The sequence below is a fragment of the Macrotis lagotis genome, chromosome X (assembly GCF_037893015.1).
Source record: "Macrotis lagotis isolate mMagLag1 chromosome X, bilby.v1.9.chrom.fasta, whole genome shotgun sequence".
Classification (NCBI taxonomy): Eukaryota; Metazoa; Chordata; class Mammalia; order Peramelemorphia; family Peramelidae; genus Macrotis; species Macrotis lagotis.
In genome coordinates this window covers 134433766-134457429 of record NC_133666.1, presented here as the reverse complement: position 1 = coordinate 134457429, position 23664 = coordinate 134433766, and the positions used below count along the sequence as shown (strand labels likewise).

The window sequence follows — 23664 nt, the reverse complement described above, 5'->3', positions numbered from 1 at the left end:
TCCAATAATATTAGATAAGTTCATAAGCCGTGGGGTTATCTTCATAATATGGTATGTTTTTTTTTTTCTTTTGGCAAATGTTTATCACGAATGGCCAAGTTTTCCATGAAATGGAAATGTTGATTCTGGATATAAGATAAAAACTGCTCTCCCAATCCTATATTTGCTTTTCCAAGGGGAACTGGTGAGCCATTTTTGTATTGAGGTGCAATTTCATTTTGCCCTCTGGTTTTAATTATAGTGAGAATGCCAGAATTGATGTGATCTAATTCCTCTATTCATTGGTTGTTGAAGAGAGGCACTGTGCCTTAGCAAAGGTGAAAGGTCCATAAACATTGCATATTCCCTATGCTTTCAGACTTCTTTATATATTGATCAGTTATACAGATTTTTAACTTCCTTCTTACTCTTTCTCATCTTTAAAAATAATATTATATGGGATGGCTCTCTTAGAGAGGGGGGAATGAGGCTGAGGGAAATTAATAGTGATGTAAAAAAGATAAATAAAATTTTTTAAACTATAGACATATTTAAAATCTATTTGAATTTTGGCATTCTTTTCTCCTTTTTTCCAAACCTCTTCCATTGTTTATGAAAAAGTGGAAGGAGATGATGAAGCACTAAGAACTTAAATTTTTTTCTTTGTTTTATGGGTTGCTATGGCTAAAGAATTCATCATGAAGCAGCCATACTAGTGATGAGCCACTCTGTATTTATCTAGGTTAGTCCTTGGCAAGCAGACCTAGTGTGTAGCTTTTTGGATTCTTAATAACTGGCTTTGGTTTAACCTCAGCTCTCTAACATACTTGTCAAAACAGCTAAAATATGAAAAATGTGTTAACTTCTTTGTTTCTGTCTCTGCATTTAATGCTGTTTTATAATTCACACACTGTCTTCAGGAAAGAACAAAGGACTTAGAATAACAGAACTAAATGACATGCTATTGCTGGGTTGAATTTATTTTTAATCATATTTGCAGTAACACCTACTTAAAATAACCTCCCTTCTCATGTTTTGTAAATAGTCCCACATCTTAGGAATCAGAACAATTGACTTAAAAGGTTCAGAAAATTTGAGATCTCCTTGTACTTGTTTGAGTTAAAAAAAAAGGCAGTCTTAAAGGTCTCCTCCAAATAAAGTGTCTTCCATTCAGTTATAATCCTATAAGACTGCCTTAAAAGATGTAGCAACAAAAATAACTTTATTTGATGCTTCTTAAGATCAAAGGGAGAAGAAAACAGGAGGGATATGTTGGTAAAAGATTTGTCACTATTATGAAGGGTATCTATCTTATAAAGAGGCCAATGGAAGAGAGATTTCTTAAAAATCAGTGGTTCTTAATGTTATTTATGTTATTAATTCCTCTGACATCCTGGTTAAGTCTATGGATGCCCTCTCAGAAAATTGTTTTTTTTTTTAAATTCGTAGTCGAAGGAAATGCTAAATTTCAGCTAGAGGTTTTTGAAAATAAAAAAATGTCTTTTTCTATTTCAGTTTCATAGGTTCCCTGAAAATTTATTCCTTGAGGGTGCATGACCTCAAGGTTAAAAGCTCTTGTCTATACTTAGTAAGGTCCATCTGATTGTGGATTTCAATATATTTATTGCATCAAGTTTCAGATCATTTTAGAGCCTCTTAATTGAGATCTGTAATTTGTAATCTGTTCAAATGAGTTTATTCCCTCTCCACATAGGAAAAACCAACTGGATGAAGAGACCTGCTGTCTAGATTCTGAGTTGTGGTGTACTATCTTGGATAGACACTGAACTGAGTCCATAATTAAAAAGAAGAGAGCAAGTACTTTTTATATGCTAGTCACTGTGTTGAGGATTGATATTACACATGTCCTGCCCTCAAGGAGGACAAACTAAAGGACAAAGAATAAGTAGAGGAATAACCAAAGTACCAATAAGATAAATTAAGTGTGTGTGTGTGTGTGTGTGGGGGGGAATCCCTATTGCTCTATGAAAAATTTCACTTTTACCTGTTGGATGCTAGAAGGCTACATGAAAGACATAGCATCTGAGTTGATTTGAAAGGATAGGAAGGTTTTAACAGATGGAGGACACAAAGAGATGGGGATAGAGAAATGAAGTGGGATGAAAATATGGAGTCAATTCTAGGTGTACAGAGTAAAGAAAGAACAAGGCTATTGTCATTCACTTTGTTTGAGAGTCATTGAGAACAAAGAGAGAGAGCCTAAGACTCAGATTTGATTCTTAGTGTTTCCTAATAAGGGAAAGATGTAGGAAAGGGAAATGACTGAATTGATAATTCTGATCAAAGGAATTTTCAGATGAATCTCATTCAAACTTAAGGATGAAGTGGGCAGGGAAAGATAGAGTTCTGAACTTTAGTCTTCTGTTCTGGAAAAAGGGAAGGTAAAAGAAAAAGGGCAGAGAAAGAATAACAACATGTAAAGTCAAAGAATTTGGTCTTGGATTGGATAGGGAAAGATATTAAAATGATCAGATTGTTGTAGTTGTAGGGGCCTACTGTTGCTTTGAAATGTTAAAAAATACTTTAAAGAAGTTTATTGATTTAATATCATTTTTTAATTTACCAGGCTCATTTCCCTCTTCTCCACATAGGGAATCATCCTTTGTAAAAGGGAGGAGGGCAGGAAATAAGAGAGAGTGAAAAAGCAAGGTAGGGGGAGGGAGAGAGAGAGAGAGAGAGAAGAAGAAGAAGAAGAAGAAGAAGAAGAAGAAGAAGAAGAAGAAGAAGGAGGAGGAGGAGGAGGAGGAGGAGGAGGAGGAGGAAAAGGAGAAGAGGGAGAGAGGGAGATGGAGAGGGAAAGAGGGAAAGGGAAAGAACTGAAGAGAGCAAAAAAGAGAGGAGAAAAAGATAAAGAGGAATGAGAAAGAGAAGCAGGTCAACCACCATATCAGCTGAATGTGACAGTTATATGCTTGTTGCTTTCATGTGCCCTCTACCCTCTGCAAAGTAGCTCCCCCTCTTCTGATTATTATAATTGTATATCATTTAATTTTTGTTTATCAGGGTTGTGCTAGAGTCAGCTCCAAGGAGAAGCTTCTATAGTTAAAATTTTAGTGTGAGCATTTGTACCTCATAGGTTGTCTGGACTTAAAAAGTGATAGAGAAAATGCTAATAAATGCAAATTAAATTTAAGCATGTGTCATTCAACCAGCTGAATATTAACCAGCACCTCCTTGGTAGTGGTTGTTGTAGTTGTTCTTTCCATTTAACTTTTATAGCCCTTTTCACCCTGTTTCGGGCTTACCTTTCCAATCATATTCTACATTACTCCCCTTTCTGTGCCTCTCCTGTGTCTATACCTATTAAACTGTTGAATTCACACTCCTAGAATATACTCCCTTGTTTCCTTCATAACCTTGCTCAAGAATCATCTTCTACCTGGTGCATTTCATTTTCCCAACTGTTAGTGGTTCTCTCCCCAATTTTTAATTTTTATTGTCTGTATATCTTGCAGATACATATTTATGTGTATGTCATCTTCCCTGATACAATGTAGGTTCTCTGAGTGGAAGAACCATTTAATGTTTGTCTTGCATCCTAGGTACATACCTTGCCTAGCAAATAGTAGGTGCTTAGTAAATGCTTCTTGATTGTTTAGAGAAAAGTCTTTTCTAGAGAAGAGTCTTTCCTAGAGAAGAGTCTTTTCTAGACATGAGAGAATTCTGTGGAAAAGCAGGGGCAGTGTGAACAAGAATCAGGATAATCCAGTTTGACTTGCAATGGGAAAGCTTGCCAACAAAAGACCAATTAGGAGACAGTTGTCCTCGCTCTCTTTTCTCTCTTGTTCCTCTTCCTCTCCTTCTTGTTCTCTCTTCTTTTCTTTTTTATCTTTTTGGTTTTTATGGGGCAATTGGGTTAAGTGACTTGCCCAAGGTCACACAGCTAGTAAATATTAATGTCCAAGGTTGGATTTGAACTCAGGTCCTCTTGTCTCTAGATCCAGTACTCTATCCACTGAGCCACCTAGCTGCTCCCCATCTCTTTTTCTTTCTTATTCCTCTCCCTCTCTTTTCTTTCCTGTCTTTCCTGTTAACTTGTTAACTTTCTCTCTCTCTCTCTCTCTCTCTCTCTCTCTCTCTCTCTCTCTCTCTTTTTCTTATCACCCCCCCCCTTCCTCTAATTAATCACAATAGTTTGGGGAAATAAATATGAGCACCTGAAAGAAGGTTAGTTATGTGGTAGCAGAGGAGAGGGTCAGGCTCCAAGAGGTTTTATTAGGAATATATGACAGGAAGTGGCAAACTGATTAAAGGTTCAGAGAATGAGAAAAAGGGAAAGGTTAGGGATAGTTACAAAGTAATGAGCCTGGATAACTAGAGAGAGTGGTGATCTATTAACAGAAACAGAGAAATTTAGGCAGAGGAACTAGCCATAGTAACTAGGATTAGAGGCCCTTCTACAAGGAAGCAATATAGGGAATACTGAGCCTTCTTGGTGGGGGGAAAAGTGGCTTGGGATTGGTATACTTTATTTAAAAGAAATAGATAAAGGGAAGGAAGAAAGTTGACTTATATGAGAAATGTGGGCAGAGTGGAGATAAGAGTGGAGAGGGGACTAGAATAAATATCAGTGGGGGTAAAAACAGGAACAATTATTTCATTAGAGTATATTAAAGACCAGCAGTGTCAAACTCATATGGCCACAAAACACCAGAGTAAGGTACAATTAGATTTGAAATGTAATAGGAAAATGTTCAATAAAATAAATCAAAATATAATACAACATAGATTTTTTTTTGAGGTTTCCTGTGTCAATAAATGACTGCAGGGATCCATTTCTACTGAAATGTACACATCTGCTATATCTGGAAAGAAAGAGGAACCAGATGAAATGTTTGGGTAACAAATCACAAATCTGGCAATTGGTGGGAACCTTCCATTATCCAAACAGTTGCTGAAGCTCTCTGTTGACCCAAAAACAGAAGGAATAGAGAACACACTATGTAATAATAACTTAACTTTTTTTAATGATTTTTTTCATCATTCAGAAGGTAGAAGAACCAAGAAAAAGGAAATATTGAACTGAATGGTATTCTTACTAACGAGTAGGAACTGGGTAATGGGATAAAAATGACAGGAACAAAATGGAGAAATGACCTCTCATTCCTTGAATTTATGATAGAACAGTCAATCAGTAAATAATTGTGCCAATGCCATGCTAAGGACAGGCAATTCAAAGAAAGGCAAAAGACAGTCCCTATTCTCATGACACTCACAGCCTAATGGAGGGTATGATATGCAAACAACTATGTACAAATAAGATGTAGATGGGACAAATTGAAGATAGTCAACAGAGGGAAGGCCCCAGCATTAAGGGGGATCAGGAAAGGCTTCTCATAGAAGATGGGATCTTTTTTTCTTTCTTTTTTCTTTTTAGATTTTTGCAAGGCAGATGGGGTTAAGTGGCTTGCCCAAGGCCACACAAGCTAGGTAATTATTAAGTGTCTGAGATCAGACTTGAACCCAGGTACTCCTGATTCCAGGGCCAGTGCTTTATCCACTGCGCCATCTAGCCACCCCTTGAAGATGGGATTTTAACTGGAACTTCACGGAAGCTAAGAGAAGCCAGGAGGTAAAGATTGGGAGAGAATTCTAGGCAGAAGGGACAGCCAGAAAAAATGCTTAGAGTTGGGAGATGAAGTTTCTTGTGTTGGAGACAGAATCTGGGCATAGGCCCATATATATCTTGGGATTTTGGAAAAGTGGATATCAAAAGGTTCAGGAAAAAAATGTCAGATACCAGGTAAGGGGCCCTTAACCTGTTTTTTTTTTTTTATGTCATGGACCTTTTTGACTGTCTCTTAAAGCCTACAGACTTCTTGGAATGAAGTTTTTTTTTTGTTTTTTCTTAGGTTTTTGCAAGGCTAATGGGATTAAGTGGCTTGCCCAAGGCCACACAGCTAGGTAATTATTAAGTGTCTGAAACCGGATTTGAACCCAGGTACTTCTGACTCCAGCACCGGTGCTTTATCCACTACGCCACCTAGCCGCCCAGAATGAAGTTTTTAAATAAGGAAAGAAAGTGCTAAATTTCAGTGAGCTAATAGTGAAAATAAAGATTTTTTTTCCTTTCCATTCAAGTTCACAGAGCCCCATTCCCCACTCTCTGAAATCTATCTATGGATCCCAGGTTAAAAAAGCCTTCTTAGATTAAAGTTCTAAGGGGCAGCTAGATGGCATAGTGGATAAATTCACTGGCCCTGGAGTCAGGACTACGTGGGTTCAAATCCGGTTTCAGACACTTAATAATTACCTAGCTGTGTGGCCTTGGGCAAGCCACTTAACCCCGTTTGCCTTGCAAAAAAAAAAAACCAAACCTAAAAAAAAATTAAAGTTGTACAGTAAGAATCAGTTTTTTTATAGAAGGGAATATTTGAGAATGAAATTCTAAAAGCACAAAGGAATATAATTCCATTGAGGAGGGAAAATAGGAAATGCAGTTAACAATTTGATTTTTTTTAAAAGGTATATACAGAAGTTGAAAGCAAGGACAGGCAACAGAAAATGAAGATGAACATGCATGATACTATAAAAAATGTTAGGGGTGCAAAAACCCATTATGAATTGAGACTGGCAAGAGAAGCTAGAGACAACAAAAAGACTCATTTTAGTTATATCAAAGGAAGAAGAGGCTCCAAGAGTGGATAGGACTGTTTTTTTAATTGCTTAAAGATTTTATTTATTTTGAGTTTTACAATTTTCCCTCCAATCTTACCTCCTTCCCCCCTCCCCCCACAGAAGGCAATCTGCCAGTCTTTACATTGTTTCCATGGTATACAATGATCCAAATTGAATGTGATAAGAGAGAAATCATATCGATAGGACTATTTTGAGTGAGGAGCTGTTTAATTTTTATTTTGCTTCTAACTCTTGTGCTAAAGAGGATATCCTTTGTAATGAAAATGACACATAAAAAGGGGATAAATAAGAATTGAAACCTAAGATAATTTGCCCTTGATGCATCAAGCCCATATGAACTAAATTTTTAGGTAATGAAATAACTGGCAAATATGATTACAAAGACCTTGTGAGTGATAGTTGAAAGATAATGGAAAATGGAAAGGCACCATAGGACTGGAGAAGGGCATATGCTGTTCCAATTTTCAGAAATGGGAACAGAACAGAATCTACAAACTATAGGCCAAGCAACTGAACTTCAGTTCCAAGGAAAATTTGGGAATGGGTCATTAAAGAGATGGTTAGTGAATATCTAAAAAAGGAAACAGGGCTTACAAAAAGCCAGCATGGCTTTGTTAAGAACGAGTCATGCCAGAATAATCACATTTCCTTTTTGGGTAAGGTTACTAAACTAGTGAGAGGTAGCATGGCATGGGGGACTAGAGGGCTAGTCTAGGAACCAAGAAGAACTGAGTTCTAGTCTTGCCTCTGAGACAGACATATGACCTGTTATGATGCTGGGTCAAGTTACCCTTCTGATTAACTTTCCAGTTCTTTAAGTAGTAATTTTTTTTTTTTAGGTTTTTGCAAGGCAAATGGGGTTAAGTGGCTTGCCCAAGGCCACACAGCTAGGTAATTATTAAGTGTCTGAGACCGGATTTGAACCCAGGTACTCCTGACTCCAAGGCCAGTGCTTTATCCACTATGCCACCTAGCCGCCCCTAAGTAGTAATTTAAATTATTGTATATAAGCTGGTGGAGTTGTAAGTATTGTACTGGTAGTGTGAGTTGTAAATATTTAAGTATTGTTCTGACAGAGTAAACTATAAGTATTTTTCTGGTATAGTAAGTTTTAAATATTTTAAGTATTGTATTGGTTTGTAAGCATTGTACTAGTAGACTAAGTTGTAAATATTGTACTGGTAGAATAAGTTTTAAGTATCATATTAACAGATTAAGGTTAAGTACTATAAGTATTGTACTGGTAGAATAAGTTTTAAATATTATAAATATTGTACTGGCTTGTAAGTATTATACTTGGCGGACTAAGTTTGTAAGTATTGTACTGGTAGAGTAAGTTGTAAATATTATATGGCAATACTATACAATACTATACTATACAATACTATAAGTATTGAACTAATTTCCACTTCAAGGGATTTTCTATTACAGCAAAATCCCAGATCTAGTCTCTAATTCCAAATTATGAGAGGACTACAGATATAGTTAATGAATATTTAAGAGACAGAATCTCACACTTTTATAGTGGAAAACATGGAAAGATGTAGACTTTTGGAACTGGTTTAATGGCTAGATTCAAAGAGTGGTTTTCAGTAGTTCATTGTCATCTTGTTGGGAAGTCTCTAGTAGGGTATCCAGGGATATGTATTTGGTTCTATTCTATTTTATGGCTCATTTCTATTGATGACTTAGATAAAAGAATAAATGACACTTTTATCAAATCTGCAGATAATATAAAGTTTAGAGGTATAAGCAACACATTGAATAACAGTCAGAATCTAAAAAGCCTCAATAGGTTGGAGTACTTGGCTAAGTAAAATTCAGTAGAGATAAAGTCTTATATTTAGGGTTTTAAAAATTATCTTTACAACTACATGGTCGAAAAGGCATATACAGCAATTTGCTTGAAAAATATTCAAGAGTTTTAGTGGGCTGCAAGTTCATAATGAGTGAGTATTGGGATGTGGTAATCAAAAAAGCTAATGCAGACTTTTGCTACATTAAGGAAGAGATGACATTCAGGTATAAGGGGATATTCTGTCCCTGGCAAGACCACATCTGGAATATTTTGTTCATCTCTAGTCATGTCAGTTTAACAAGGACATTCATCTAAAAATGTTTATATATATTTTATGTCCCACCCAGTTACATGTTAAAACAATTTTTAACATTTTTTAACTTTTGAGTTTCAAAATTCATCCCTTCCCCTCTCTCTCCCTAAGATGATAAGCAATCAGATGTAGATTATATATGACATTCATAAGTCCTTGATATGTTTGTTGATAAGAAGAGTGTCCCAAAGAGGACCAGGATGGCTAAGGGCCTTGAGTCCTTGTCATTAAAGGATTAATTGAAGAGACTAGGGACGTTTAGGGAGCTACAATACCTTTATTCAAGCATTTGAAGTACCTCCATATAGAAAAAGGGATTAGATATGTTCTTTTTTTCCCTCAGAGGACAGAACTAGGAGCAGAAAGATAATTTAGGGATGATGTCAAGGAAAACTTACTAAAAATGAGCAGGGTGTAGGTTGAGGGGGAAGCAAAGGAGGGAGAACTGAACTGTACCTCTGACTATGAAAGGTTAAGCAAATACACCAGCTGTATACACTATGCATGTAGCAGGTGTATAAGCTCAACCCTTCACCATCAGAGATGAGGCTCAGCTCTGCCTCCTTTGCCTCCCCTCACTGCACATTACTGAATTAATGAGAGTGGTCCAAAAGTAGAATGAACTGATTCAGAAGATATTGCCTAGTGATTTAATCAATCCTTCCCTAACATAGAGGTAACCTGGATTTACCTAATTACTTTATTAAGCCTACGTAGTTGTTATTAAGCCTATATAGTTGCAGCTAAAAGGTATGTTCTTAATAACTGGACTCTGGGTATTATAATCATTTTCATAGTTCACACTTCATTCTCATGGTGGCAAAAGAAGTTACTCTTCCTTTTTTTTCTCCCCAGATGCCATTCAGTCATTTCTCTTTAAAGTCCTACTTATCATTAAACAGTGATAGTTAAACAAAAGTTAGATAGCTGACAGGTGCTATTCATCCTTGAGTTCACATCTAGACTTGATGTCTTTTATTTTTGTCAGTAACCAAAACTTCCTAGAAAGCAAATATTAATTAAGTATATATTGAATGTAATAATTAATCAATTAAAAATTTTTAAGCATCTACTACAAACCAGGCAATATAATAAATATTGGGGCTACAAAGATAAAATTTAAACAGTTCCTGCCTTTAATAAGCTTACATTCTACTAGGAGGGTCAATGACTACAAATATAAGGATATAGAAAATAAAGGCAGGGAGGGGTGCTTACTAATAGTTAGAGGGTCCTTCATGTAGAAGGTGGATCTTGAGCAGAGTTTTGAAGGAAGCAAGAGGTGCTTAGTGGCAGAGGTGATGGGGGATTTCATTTCAGGGAGGTGGGACATCCAAGACAAAGGTCCAGAATTGTAAGAAGGGCATGCCATATGGGAGGAAGAGCAAAAAGGCCAATTTGACTAAGAGAGTTCAATAATGGAGTATTATAAGATAAAGTTGAAAAGATATGTTGGGGTCCTGAGTGTAAAGAACTTTCACAGTCAAATACCAGAATTTATGTTGACTACTAGAAGCAATAGAGGGTCTTGAGAGATAGTTGAATAGCGAAGTGATATGGTTAGACCTGTACTTTTTAAAAAATCATTTTGGTAGCTCTATGGGAGATAGTTTGAAGAAGAAAGAAAAAGCAGAAAGGTAATTGCACTTGTTCAGGTGAGGGAGATGAGGTACTATTCATCAGGATTATGGCCCTGTGATAAAAGAGAATGTAGAATAGGAGATCTTCTGTTGGTAGAATTGATATGACTTAGCATCTGATTGGAAATGGGTCAGTGAGGGAGAGGAAATGATCAATGCTGACTCTGAAGTTAAAAACTAGGGTGGATGGCATTACCCAACAGAAACCAGGAAATGTGAAAGGGAGGTACACTTAGTGGAAGAGCTTATCTGTTCTGTTTTAGACTGGTTGAGTTTGAGAAGCAACTAAGTGAGATATCCATATGTGGGAGATTAGAGTTGGATATATGGATTTGAGTCATCTTCTTAGAAGGGATACAGCATAAGAGAGAGAGAAGAGAAAAGGGGCCAGGTCAGAACCTTGGAACAAGCTTAGTGGGTGGGAGATAGATATTGACCCAACAAAAGAGACTGAAGAGGAAGGGGAAAAAATATTTAAGAGTCTAGGTTGTACCAGACACTGGGCTAAATTCTTTACAAAAACATCTTATTTGCTCCTTACAATGACCCTGGGAAGCAGATACTACTATTAGCCCAATTTTATATTTAAGGAATCTAAGGTAGACAGAAGTGAATTTCCCCCAGGGTCTCACACTCCTAGTGAGTATCTGAAGCTGGTTTTGAAGCCAGCTCTTCTTGACTCCATATCCAATGCTATCTTTGCCAACTTCTTCATGAGGCCTTCCTTTATGCCCTAATTGTTTATACTCTTTTTCATCAAATTATCCTGCATTTACATATATATATATGTATATATATATATACATATATATATGTATTAGTCTTTCTTATAGAATGTAAGTCCCTTGAAGACAGGTAGGAAGAGATCCAAGAAAGAGGTCAGTTAGTCTCCTTTATTTTACAGATGAGGAAACCAAGGTACTACAGAAGAGTGAAAATGATTTACCCAAGGTTGCCCAGGTAGTAAATAACCAAGCCAAGATCCAAACAAATCTGTCTCCAATCCCAAGATCTTTCTCTGTCTTTCTATTGCGTTACAATGGCTCAAAATATCAGAATGTGGCATAGAGGTCAAGGAATTTGAAGACATAAAAGATCCTTGGATTTAGTGGTTCAAATGCATGAAGGAGGGTATGACTAACAGAGTAAGATTATGGAGGCAATGGACTCAAAAATACAGGTAAAGGAATAAATTCAGCTAAGACCAAAAAGGAGTAAGAAAAAAGATGGATGAAGATATTAGAAGATTTAGAACAGTGAAAGAAAATTCTTATCATCAATCTAGAGTTAGAAGAAAGCACTAGGTCATCTAGTTTAAACCCATCATTGTATAGATTAAGGTACTGAGGCAGGGGAAGGATGGGGTTAAATGACTTATTAAATATTTGAACCCTGATCTGACTCCAGAGCCAGTTTTTGATACTGTGTTTTGTTTCAAGACTGGGTTTTATGATCTTATAGATTGAAAGCCCAGTGACCATTAACAGGTCCAAATCCAGTTCTGATTGGCGTGGAAGATTTTATTTATTCCCTTTGTCTGACCTGGTCTGGTTCACATCTCCCTAGGCAACCTAGAGACCCTCCATCCCTGGGGATGGGGATGTGGGAGTGGGGTTCATCATATAGGTTCCTGTCTTACTGTTGTTCAGCTGTTTGCTTTTCAGTCATATCTGATTCCTTGTGACCCCATTCTGTGGGGTTTTCTTGGCAGAGATATTGGAGTGGTATGCCAATTCCTTTTCCAGATCATTTTATAGATGAGGAATTCAGAAAAACAGGGTGAAGTGACTTGCCCGGGGTCAAAAGCTAGTAAGTGTCTGAGACCAGGTGGCACTCTACCCACCCACTGTGCCACCTCACTGCCCAGTCTTAATACAGACAACCAAATGACTTTAGCCTTCCTGCAGCTCAGAACTCCTAACCTCAAGCATCACCAGTCTTAGCCTCCTCAACAGCAAGGTCAATAGGCATGTGCCACCCTGCCCAGTCCAGGGTTCCCTCTGTGGTATCACACTGCCAACTTCTCATATCAGATGACCTCTTTTTCTGTGAAACCCAAGATGAGTTCATCATCTAAAAGAGAAGAAATGGAAAGAGTGATGTGGAGGCTTTACAAAATTGAGCCTGTATCAAGACAAAGTTATTATTATTAAGATTTTTATTCTATACAAGCCTGAATTTATGGCCTATCTATATATATATACCTGAATATATTTTTCAAAAATACTCTAGTGCAGTAGTGTCAAATGCAGATAGAAAAGAGAATCCCTTGTCCTAGTGGGGGTTTTATTCTTTCTTTTTTTGGGGGGGGGAAGGAAGTAGGAAGGACAGAAAATTAAGCTTTATTAATTGAAATAAAATGATTTTTTAAAAAATGAATACCCTGTTGTTGAGTCTTGTCCAAATCTTTGTGACCCCAGTTAGGATTTTCTTGGCAAAGATGTTAGAGTGGTTTGCCATTCTTTCTACATTTCATTTTACAGATGAGGAAATTTAGGTAAATAAGGTTAAATGACTTGCCCAGGGTCACACAGTAAGTGTCTGAAGACAGATTTGAACTCAGGAAGATGAGTCTTCCTGACTCTAGGCCTGGTACTCTATCTTCTCTGCCACCCAAGAATCCTATAATGATGTACAATCCAAAGAGGGACCAAGGGGAGCAGGCATAGTTGTTTATAGTCTACTAGTGCATCTTTTTTTTTTTTGATAGGATGCTCAGTGGAATGACATTGACTACATGGAAGGATCTCGGATTTTCACAATTGAGCCAAAGAATTTTGACACACTCCCTCAGCTAGTGATGGATCTGCACAATCATGGGCAATACTATGTCCTAATTATGGTAATGTGACTTCTGACCTTCTGAGGGGGGGGCAGGGGCTGTTCCCTGTTCAGGGAACTCAGGGGGTCTTGGTCAGAAGAGAAGGTCAGGCTGTTCCTGTTTTGTGAGAAAAATAACATAATACCACTGGCACTATGGTGAGAAACATGTCCACATCTACTCTTGGATGAAACCAAAATGAATTCCCCAACTGTGAGCTAGAAGAGATCATAGGATGATAGACTTAGAGTTAAAAGTGCTTAGCACATGGGGTGGCTAGGTGGCATAGTGGATAGAACACCTGCCTTGGAGTCAGGAGGACCTGAGTTCAAATGTGACCTCAGACATTTAATATTACTTTGCTATGTGGCCTTGGGCAAGCCACTTAACCTCATTGCCTTGCAAAAACCTAAAAAAAAAAAGTGCTTGGCACAGAGTAGTGATTATTAAATGGTTCCCAACCTTTTTTCCCCATCATCATCATCTCTTCATTTAAAAAAAATGTTATGAACTCAGAGGGTAATTTGTTTTATTACTCATAACATTTTGGATTTATTCATTAAGTGCTTATAACTACTATAATAACTTTTGTCTTCATAGCTCCAAATTAAAATTTATGTTATATAATTATAGAAAATAAAATTTTATTCTACCTTTAATTGTGATAACTTATAAATTATAAACTAATTATAAAATAATTTTGTTTTTTATTTGCAAGAATTGAAAGAAGTAATACAGTTAAACCTTATAATGCTTATTATTCCCTGGAAGACTTTATTAAATATCTTTATTTTATAAATTTTATTGAATATAAATACCATTTTAGTGAAATAATTACAATTCATAAACTTATTTTTGATGTTGGACTTTTTTACTGAACAAAGATTTGCAGTACTTGGTTCAAATCAAAGTAGTCTTACATTTGGGTCCCTTGAGTTAATTTATTTTGATTTAAAACTAAAAGAAAGTGAAAATGCTCATTCACACAAATATGTGGTGGATGACAGGTGAATGGTACAAACACTTGTTGAGAAATGGAAATTCATTTTTTAATTTTTAGCCACCTAAAAACAGATAAAAACAAATATCTAGTTATGAAATGAACTTTTTTTCTTCTGGGTAATGACAAGTGCTATGTTACATGTACCTAAAACTCAATTGTATAAATTGTTTCATTTTTAGACAATGTTTATTTATAAACTAGCCTTTGTAAGAAAAGAATTTTTTCAGACATGACTCATTTTTTTTACCCCTGGCAAACAAGCTACTCTCTCACAGAAACTCTTATCAGATGACTGACCAGTATTGTCAATCAGATCATTTGAAAGTTCACCAGACAGAAGAATAGTAAAACAGTGGAAAATAATTTTAAATTGAAAAACAGATTTAGAATTGCAAAAAAATTTTCAAATAAAAAATGCAAAAAAATGCAATTGCATTTAAGATTTGTTTCTGTAGAATTTTTTTTATGATGGCCCATGATGTTTTCAAAATGACTTGTAATGTCCAGTGATCATGTCTTTGAAATAGCCTGAGAGTTTTGCTTCAAGAATGCAAATGTTCATAATATATTGATTAAATGTTTAAATAATTAATAAGGTTATTGCAGGGTAATGAAGGGTGCAGCTCAAGTGCAATGCAGAGAATGTAAAGAAGGGTGTATACAAGCATCTGACCCTTTACTGGGAAGAAGTTTACACTCAAATGGTGATAGTTTGCAAACAATTTGATGACAGATTGAGAAACTGCAAGAACTTTTGCCCTTAGTCAGAAGTGATCAGAGTTAGAGTTTGATGTAACCATTGTATGGACACCAAAATAATTCAAAGCACTGCAGAAACAAACCTAAAAATTTTCAAATATGTTCATGTTTGTTGGCATAGAAGAAAAATGTGTTTATAGCAAAATTATTATATTTATAACATCATTATATTTATAATTAATTAAATTATTATATACCCTGTGATCACCTCTCAAAGCTCCACCCTATGGACTAAGCTTGGGTGGTTTAGGGATTTCCCTGGCATGCTACTTTTCAAAAGGAAAATGCTTAATATTCCTCTTGCACAATTGGAGTTCTAGCCAAGCCTTGGCTCTTGTAACAGGAAGCAAATACCAAATAAGGAATAATTTATAATAATACTTTATTATTTAAGTCACAACTAAAGAATTTTTAGCACAAATGACTGTAGACCCATTGTCATCAACACAAAAGGAACCACTAAATGGGAACCCCTATACTACTTGACTAATTGACAAAAGGAATCTTAGAGATCAATTTATCCAACATCCTTATTGTACTGATAAGGAAAAGTAAGGCCCAGGAAGATAAGGTAATTTCCCAAGGGATCTGTCTTTAGAATCGATTTTCTTTCTATTGTACTATAATGTGTCCCAATAATTCCCAATAGCAACTGTGACTGTCTTAATACTATGTGGAAATTTCACTTGGGAAGGGAAGCTTTAGCTGACTTTCAGACAATTCAGTCACACTTTCTTGACACAAATATAAAGAGCATTGTCCTTGGCTTCAAGGGATCAGAGACTCAAGAGATTTTGTCACTAATTGACTGTGTGATCTTGGAAAAATTCACTTCACTTCTCTGTAAAAGGAAATAGCCCAGATATATCAAAGGTCTTCTCTATCTCTTGAATTCTGTGATTCTTTTCAAACCTTTGCTTGTCTAATTTGAAATCCTTCAAATATAAATAAATAAAACCTTCTTCATATGGAACCACTCCTTGGATTTGAATTTCTAGGATGTAACCATACTTGTTATGGGTTTGCCCAAGGGAAGTTCAGCACATTCCTTTCTTTTCCATTTTCCCTGTGGTCACCTCTCAAAACTCCACCCTATGGGCTAGTTTGGGTGGTTTAGGGATTTCCCCGGCATGCTACTTTCCAAAGGGAAAATACTCAATATTCCTCTTGCACAACTCGAGTTCCAGCCAACCTTGGCTCATGTAATAGGAAGCAAACACCAAATAAGGAATCCTAAGCGTTTTGCTCTCATGACCCCAGTCAATGTTAACTGGACCCTTGGGCTGAAAACTCTTGGGTGATTTAAAGTGGGCCATTTCTAGATTAGAATTTTTTTCTGTTTCAATCCCTTTGGGCAACTAGAGACCTTTTCTATTGCTCCATAGCACCACTTTCCACCATGAGCCCCGTGGGAGGGAGTGCTTAATCAACCTAAAGATTTCCTCACAGACACTTAAATAATTGTATTTTCTTTTTTAAAATAAGTTTTATTGATATCTCTTATTTTTCCCTTCTTTGGACCATACCTTTTAAAATGTATTTATTTATTTATTTTTAGGGTTTTTTGCAAGGCAATGGGGTTTTGCCTAAGGCCACATGGCTAGGTAATCATTAAATGTCTGAGGTGGGATTTGAACTCAGGTACTCCTGATTCCAGGGTCTGTGTTCTATGCACTGCACCACCTAGCCACCCCTTAAAATGATTTTAAAAAAGAAAAAGCAACAAGAGAACAAAAAATGCAATAAGACCAAACGAGACATTTAAAAAATACAGAAAAAAAATAAAAATAACGAAAGTCAGAGAGTGTAGTTTTCCACTTAATTCATTCTTCAACTAGGAGAGTTGTGTTCTCCTCAATATAAGGAGAGTTAACCAATTGATTCTGTATAACTTTTAGACTAATTATACTATTCCTTTTTTAAGGTCTAGATTTCTGCTAGATGTTGTCCCAAATTGTTAACTGCCACTTTCCCAAATGTCTTTTCAGGACCCTGCCATCAGTAGTACTCAGGCTACTGGCACTTATGCGCCTTATGAAGAAGGTTTGAAAAAAGGAATCTTCATTAACAACACCAATGGACAGCCACTGATTGGAGAGGTTAGAGAAAAAGCTGCATTTTATAGATATAGAACACTAAAAATACTCAAAAGATGGGCTAGCCCCATACTGTTGGGAAACAAGGAGCAATATAGACATGATTCAGGAAATAAGTGGTTCTAGTAGGATTTCTCTAGTCCTTTTCTTTAGACTTGGAGGATATGAAGTGGTCACTCTGTCCTCTAGCTCATCTTTATGTAGACTCCAGAAATTGACTAAAGGACTGGGGATATAACCTAGGTACCTTAGATATCAGGATTTCATTATTAACTTTAGTGCCATTTCCCCCAAAATAATAGCAACTAATTTACCATCCATTCTTCTTCCCCTTTCTGCTTTTGGGGTTCTAGATTTCCTAAAGGTAAAGCCCTCAGAGCTCTCCAGGATCAAAAGAGTATACCCCAGCAACAGGGTTCTTAATCTTTCTTGTGTCAGAAGTCTAAGGAAGAGAGTTTTTTTTTTAAGTTTTTGCAAGGCAAATGAGGTTAAGTGGCTGCCCAGGGCCACACAGCTAGGTAATTAAGTGTCTGAGACTGATTTGAACCCAGGTACTTCTGCCTCCAGGGCCGGTGCTTTATCCACTACGCCACCCAGCGGCCCCTGGAAGAGAGTTTTTAAATGTACAAAATAAAATAGATGGGATTGCATAGGAAACTAATTATATTGAAATATAGTTTTCAAAGTATTTTTTAAAAAACAAGTTCATAGACTCCATTTTAAGTACCCCTGCCCTAAGAAAGAAGAAAAATGGATTAAAGGATAGAGGATTATGGGTGTTTGGAAGAAGAGCTTTATTCTTGGTTTCCTGGGTTATATGTTAGGTGTGGCCTGGCCTCACTGCATTCCCTGACTTCTCCAACCCAGAGACACATCAGTGGTGGCTTGAGAACCTGAATGTATTCCACGCAAGGGTTCCCTTTGATGGACTCTGGATTGTAAGTTTCTTCCTTCTTTAGGGACCTAAAGAGACATAGGCAGGGATTCTGACCTCCTCCCTATACCCTTCAGACCCTTCATGCTTTACTTCTGTAAAATAGTAGTGCTTCCACTAGAGAAAGGGCACATCTCAATAATTTGAAAGATTTCTACTTCTTCTGTTGGTCTTTACTTGTCTAACTTGAAATCTTTGAACTAAAAATAAATGAATAAAATCGCCTTATGATTGTCACTCCAGGTCTTGGAATCTCTAAGATATAGCCAGTTTTTATAGCTTTATGGCTTTTTATACCTTTACAACTTTATATACTCTTGGATTATAAGCATCTCTATGTCCCTCAGTGAAGGACATATCCCAAAGAAGCCTTAATTGGTCAGAGTTAAAGGAGGGTACTAGAGGATCACTTGTTGAAAGTTCTGTCTAGGTAGTCTGGGATACCCTTTTCCATGAGCCCACAATGCCTATCTCTGCATCTAGGACATGAATGAACCATCCAACTTCAAGGATGGCTCGGTGGATGGTTGTACCTCTGGAGAACTGGATAATCCACCCTACAAACCTGGTAAGGGTGGGTTGAGAGAGATGTTTCTCCCTCATAAACTTACACTCACCAGTTCACTTTTTCTTCCCTCTCCCTGGCCCTTTCCAGTTCAGTGCCCTTGATTTGGTGAGAAGTCTTTTGCTTGTGAATAATTTTTATTTTTCTGTTTTTCTGGCAGCGGTGCTGGGAGGATCTTTATTTGCCAAGACAATCTGTACCTCTGCAAAGCAAAGTCTCTCCTCCCACTATAATCTTCATAATCTGTATGGGCTGATGGAGGCTAAAGCTACTGCTAGGTGAGACTATGGGATATGCTTGTATAGCTGTTGGCTCTGAGATTGTCAACTGATTGAAATCTATTCTTTCACATCATTGATAGTAAGTATTATAAACTGGAAAATGGTATCCTGGATGTAGAGAGAAGTGGGAACTTTGGAGTTTTGGTAAATTTTCCTTTAGGTTGATTTCTGTTTGTTTTTAGTGGTAGAGGCAGGGAGTATTATAATTGGCAAAGGAAATTAGGAAGGCATTATTATGAACACTATTACTTCCCTCATTTAATTATTTTACATTTGGGTCTAACATCATTATCTTATCATCTTCATCAGCAACAATATTACATGATACTTTTAAACCCTATGACATTCAGGTGAAGACCCTAAAGAGGAAACTCAAAATGGTCTCTGCACTTCATAAAAATTTACAAGGAAAGATTCTCAGAGACCACTTGTTTTTTTAATCTCTTACTGTTTCATGGATTGGATGAATGAAAAATCATTTATTAAGTATTTGTCATTTGCCAGGTACTATGATAAGTCTTAGAGATACAAATTCAAAAGTGAAATAGCCTTGCTCCTCAAGGAGTTTAGAGTCTAAGGAGAAGAAAACACCTAAGAGAATAGTGGCTCCGAAAATGAAATAATAATTGAAAAGTGTTTTGCTAACCTTAAAGCACTATGTAAATGATAGCTATTATCATCATTATTATAAGGGAAGGGTGTTTTGTTCTAGGGAGTCTCAGAGATTGGGGTTGAAACAATAAGAATGCTCAATGAAATTCCATTTTCAGAAGCCATGGTGGTATTAATTTTGTTCTAGTTCTTTAAGAGGTGGTTGGAATGAGCAAATTTGAATGAGCTGAGTGGATTAGTTGCCCTAGGACATGATCTGGTTTGTAAAATAGGGAGACCATCAGTAGAGTAGGAAGGGTATCTCCAGCTTAGAGATCATTGAATCCAACTCCTTCATTTAACAGATGAGGAAACTGAGAGGTTAAGTGACTTTTCCAGCTCTCCCAGCCTGTTAATAGTTTTTTGTTTTTTTTTTTGCAAGGCAAATGGGGTTAAGTGGCTTGCCCAAGGCCATACAGCTAGGTAATTATTAAGTGTCTGAGACCGGATTTGAACCCAGGTACTCTTGACTCCAGGGCTGGTGCTTTATCCACTGAGTCACCTAGCTGCCTGCCTGTTAATAGTTAAGAAAGGATTTGAACCCAGGATTCTCTGACTTCAAGTTCAGTGCTCTATTTGCTATTTTTTCTTTTTATTTCAAACCCTGAATTGGAAATTTGAAAGATTCCTCCTATTGACCAAAACAGTATTCTCCATTTGTAGGTACCCATAGCTCAAGTCCTTGAAAGTCTTTTAATAACAGGGATCCTATAACATTATTCTTGTACTCCTAAGCCATTGCCTATTTTCACTTTCTCTTGAGGCATCCCAAGGTCTATTACAGTAGAGAAATAGAGTTAGTATGTAGACAGACTCCCTCTGTGATGGTATGTCCTAGCCAGTGGTGTTGCCATCTGGTATGGAGTGTCACTTGTCCAGAGACTTCAGCCCCATCTTCCACATAGTCTTCTCCACATACACAGGAGAGTTCTTTTTTGACCTAACCATTGCAGGCTATGTTTTTTTTTTTTAGGTTTTTTTTGCAAGGCAAACAGGGTTAAGTGGCTTGCCCAAGGCCACACAGCTAGGTAATTACTAAGTGTCTGAGACCGGATTTGAACCCAGGTACTCCTGACTCCAGGGCCGGTGCTTTATCCACTATGCCACCTAGCCGCCCCCAGGCTATGTTTTTAAATAAAATCTACCACTCTTCTTCTTATAAAATTATTAGCACATGGGTTTTTTTCTACATGATTATTTCATTCTTGTATCATTTCTTAAGAAAAAAGACCTTGGGAGGAGAGGGGTGTTTGGGAACAAAGCTACAGTGTCTTCCTAAAAGACTTCATCATACTTGAACATTCTTATTATTTTCTACAAGAAGCCTTTCCCAGTCCCCACCACCAATCTTAATATTAATGCCTTCTCTATGGGATTATTTCCAATTTATCTATCTATCTATCTATCTATCTATCTATCTATCTATCTATCTATCTTGCTCATACATAACTGTTTATAAATTTCCCCCATAAGAATGTGAGTTTTTGGAGGACATTTTACCTTTCTTTCTATTTTTGTCATGTAACACAATGCCTGTCACAAACTTGACTCATCTTTATGACTGAGAGGCTGAACAGCAGGGCAGGTTTGGCTTCATTAACAAATTGATCCCTCCTGTTATTCTCCAGTTTCTGAAATTCCCGAGTACATTGGCTTATGGCCTGGCCCTTTCTTGTCTTTCAGTGCCTTGATTGCCATCCGTGGGAAGCGTCCATTTGTCATTTCCCGATCTACCTTTCCCAGTCAGGGCCGCTACTCTGGTCACTGGCTGGGGGACAACAGGAGTGAGTGGAAGGACATGTACTGGTCAATTCCAGGTAAGACTCAATGGAGAGTCTATGCAGCCAATGCCAGAGTCCTTGAGTTTCAGGGTTTTTTCCAACTGTGACATTCCATGTTCTACAGAACATTCCCCAGAGTGACCAAAAGTACCATGACCAATTCTCATTACAGATGAGGGAGAGGAGTTTCTAAGTCTGAACTGTTCTTGGAAATCACCTTGATTTTCTCCTTTCTATACATTCTAAGTAACTATTTCTTTGTGACTAATACAGACCAAGCACTTCTCATTCAGTTTTTTTTTTTTGCTAAGCAATGGGTTAAGTGACTTGCCCAAGGTCATACACTTAGGTTATTATTAAGTTATCTGAGGCTGAATTTGAACTCGAGGCTGAGTTTGAACTCGGGTCCTCCTGACTCCAGAGCTGGTGCTGACTTTCTCATTCATTTTTACTTGAAGCTCTTGAGAAGGGAAGCTCATGCTGTTTTACTGAAGTAGAAACTGAGACTCAGAAAGGAACAATAATTTGCTCTGGGTCATACAGTAAGACAGAGGTGGGATTTCAACCCTGGTGTTTTTTCTGGTCCAAAGAGTTAAAGTCCTCCATTTTTTCCCTCTTGTCACCCAAGTCTTACCCAGATACTGGTTTTGTTTTCTTTAGTCTTGACTGTGGGTTATCTCATTCTCTCCATTCCCAGGTCTGCTAAACTTCAATCTCTTTGGGATTCCTCTAGTTGGAGCTGATATCTGTGGGTTTTCAGGGTCTACAACTGAGGAACTATGTATTCGATGGATGCAACTTGGAGCCTTTTATCCTTTTGCTCGAAACCACAATACTATAAATGAGAAGGTGACTCTGGGAAGAGCTCAGGGTTGACATTCAAGGGGGAATACTTAAATGATGCTTTCAAATACCTAAAAACCCTCTCAAATTAAAAAACATTTATTGTGCTATTACTGATTAATCAGCAAGCATTTATTAAGTGCTTGCTAAGTGTTATATGAAGATTAAAAAAAAGAGTCCTTTTCCTCAAGGGACTTACAGTCTTTCCAAGAAAGACTATGGGTACATATTTATGTGTAGATAAAATATAAACAAAATGCATAAAGTTAATTTTGAGAGGAAATATATATATTTGTATAGATAAGATATAGTTAAAATAGGTGATTTGAAGGGACATTGAATCAAGAAAGGCTTAATGTAAAACAGGCGTGGGGAACTTTTTTCGGCCAAGGACCTTTTGGATTTTTTTAGCATCATTCTCAGGCTATATTTGATCATACTTTTAATTAATTAATCCCTAAAAGCTACTAGATTCATTGAATTTCAAATCCTGCCTTTGGGTTGCCTTGGCAATGCCAGACCAATACGGCTGCAGGTCAGACTCTGATTCTCCCCTTCCCTGATTTAGAAGGAGACTCTTAAACAGAGTTTTGAAGGAAATGGAAGGAAACAAGGAGTTCTAAAAACAGGAGGTGAGGAGAGTGTAAGAATATTTTTCTGCCATGAAAGACAGTTCATGGAATAGAGACAGGAGATGGAATGATTTGCTTGGGGAAGAGCAAGAAGCCATTTTTCACAGGCCTATTGAGTGTGGGAAGTAAAGTAACCTGGCAAAGTTGGAAAGGTTCATTGGAGCCAGGTGATGAAAGACTTCTAAAGATAAGTAGCGGAGATTATACTTAATACTAGAAGCAATACCATGGGAATTTATTGAGTAGAGAAGTGACATTGTGAAGCCCACACTTTAGGGAAAAAATCACTGTGAGGAGGGTGGACTGGAGAGGAAAGAGACTTGAGGCAAGACATCTAATTGGAAGACTATTGCAATAGTTCAGCTGAAAGGTGAAGGGAACCTGAACAATATAGTGTGAACAGAGAGAAAGGGCATGATATTGTAGAAGTAGAAGTGACAAGATTTGGCAGGGTGTTTAAAAAAATCTTAGAGGCATTAAATGGTAATTTAATCATTTTATTAATAATATCAGCATCTTTATTAATAGAAGGACTCATTTGCCCTTCACTCTTAGACCAAAGACCTCCCATGGCAGTGAGCTTCCAGTTTATATATCCTTGGAAGAGTAGGTGAACCTGAGAGTGGCAGCCAACTCTGATTGGTTAACAGTTAATGAAAGAATGAATATTACAATGAGAGACTGGTCTAGATTACAATGGGGTTCTTGGGGTACATGTCCTAGGTCACCCAAATCTTGGTCAAAGACATGTATAAATTTCTATATCACCTATATGACAAAAAGGAGGATCCAAATTTTCCCAGACTTGTCTGAGCAAACACAATCAGCAGGAATGTATCCAATAGCCTAAACTTGGAATTTCTTTTACTGTCTGATTAGATCTTAGCCAGCCTATCTGGTTAAGTCTT

At 37.1% G+C, this 23664-nt stretch overlaps 1 protein-coding gene across 2 annotated transcripts in view; it reads left to right on the top strand.

Annotated features, from left to right (window-relative positions):
- LOC141498647 (lysosomal alpha-glucosidase-like) overlaps positions 1-23664 on the top strand; it is a 68416-nt gene that overhangs the window by 35386 nt on the left and 9366 nt on the right. For both annotated transcript variants that reach the window (XM_074201823.1, XM_074201822.1), the window contains 7 exons: positions 13101-13232; positions 16962-17072; positions 17894-18007; positions 18487-18571; positions 18729-18846; positions 21184-21317; positions 21979-22130. In XM_074201823.1, the coding sequence (XP_074057924.1) occupies positions 13101-13232; positions 16962-17072; positions 17894-18007; positions 18487-18571; positions 18729-18846; positions 21184-21317; positions 21979-22130 (846 nt within the window). The remainder of the gene's footprint in view (positions 1-13100; positions 13233-16961; positions 17073-17893; positions 18008-18486; positions 18572-18728; positions 18847-21183; positions 21318-21978; positions 22131-23664) is intronic.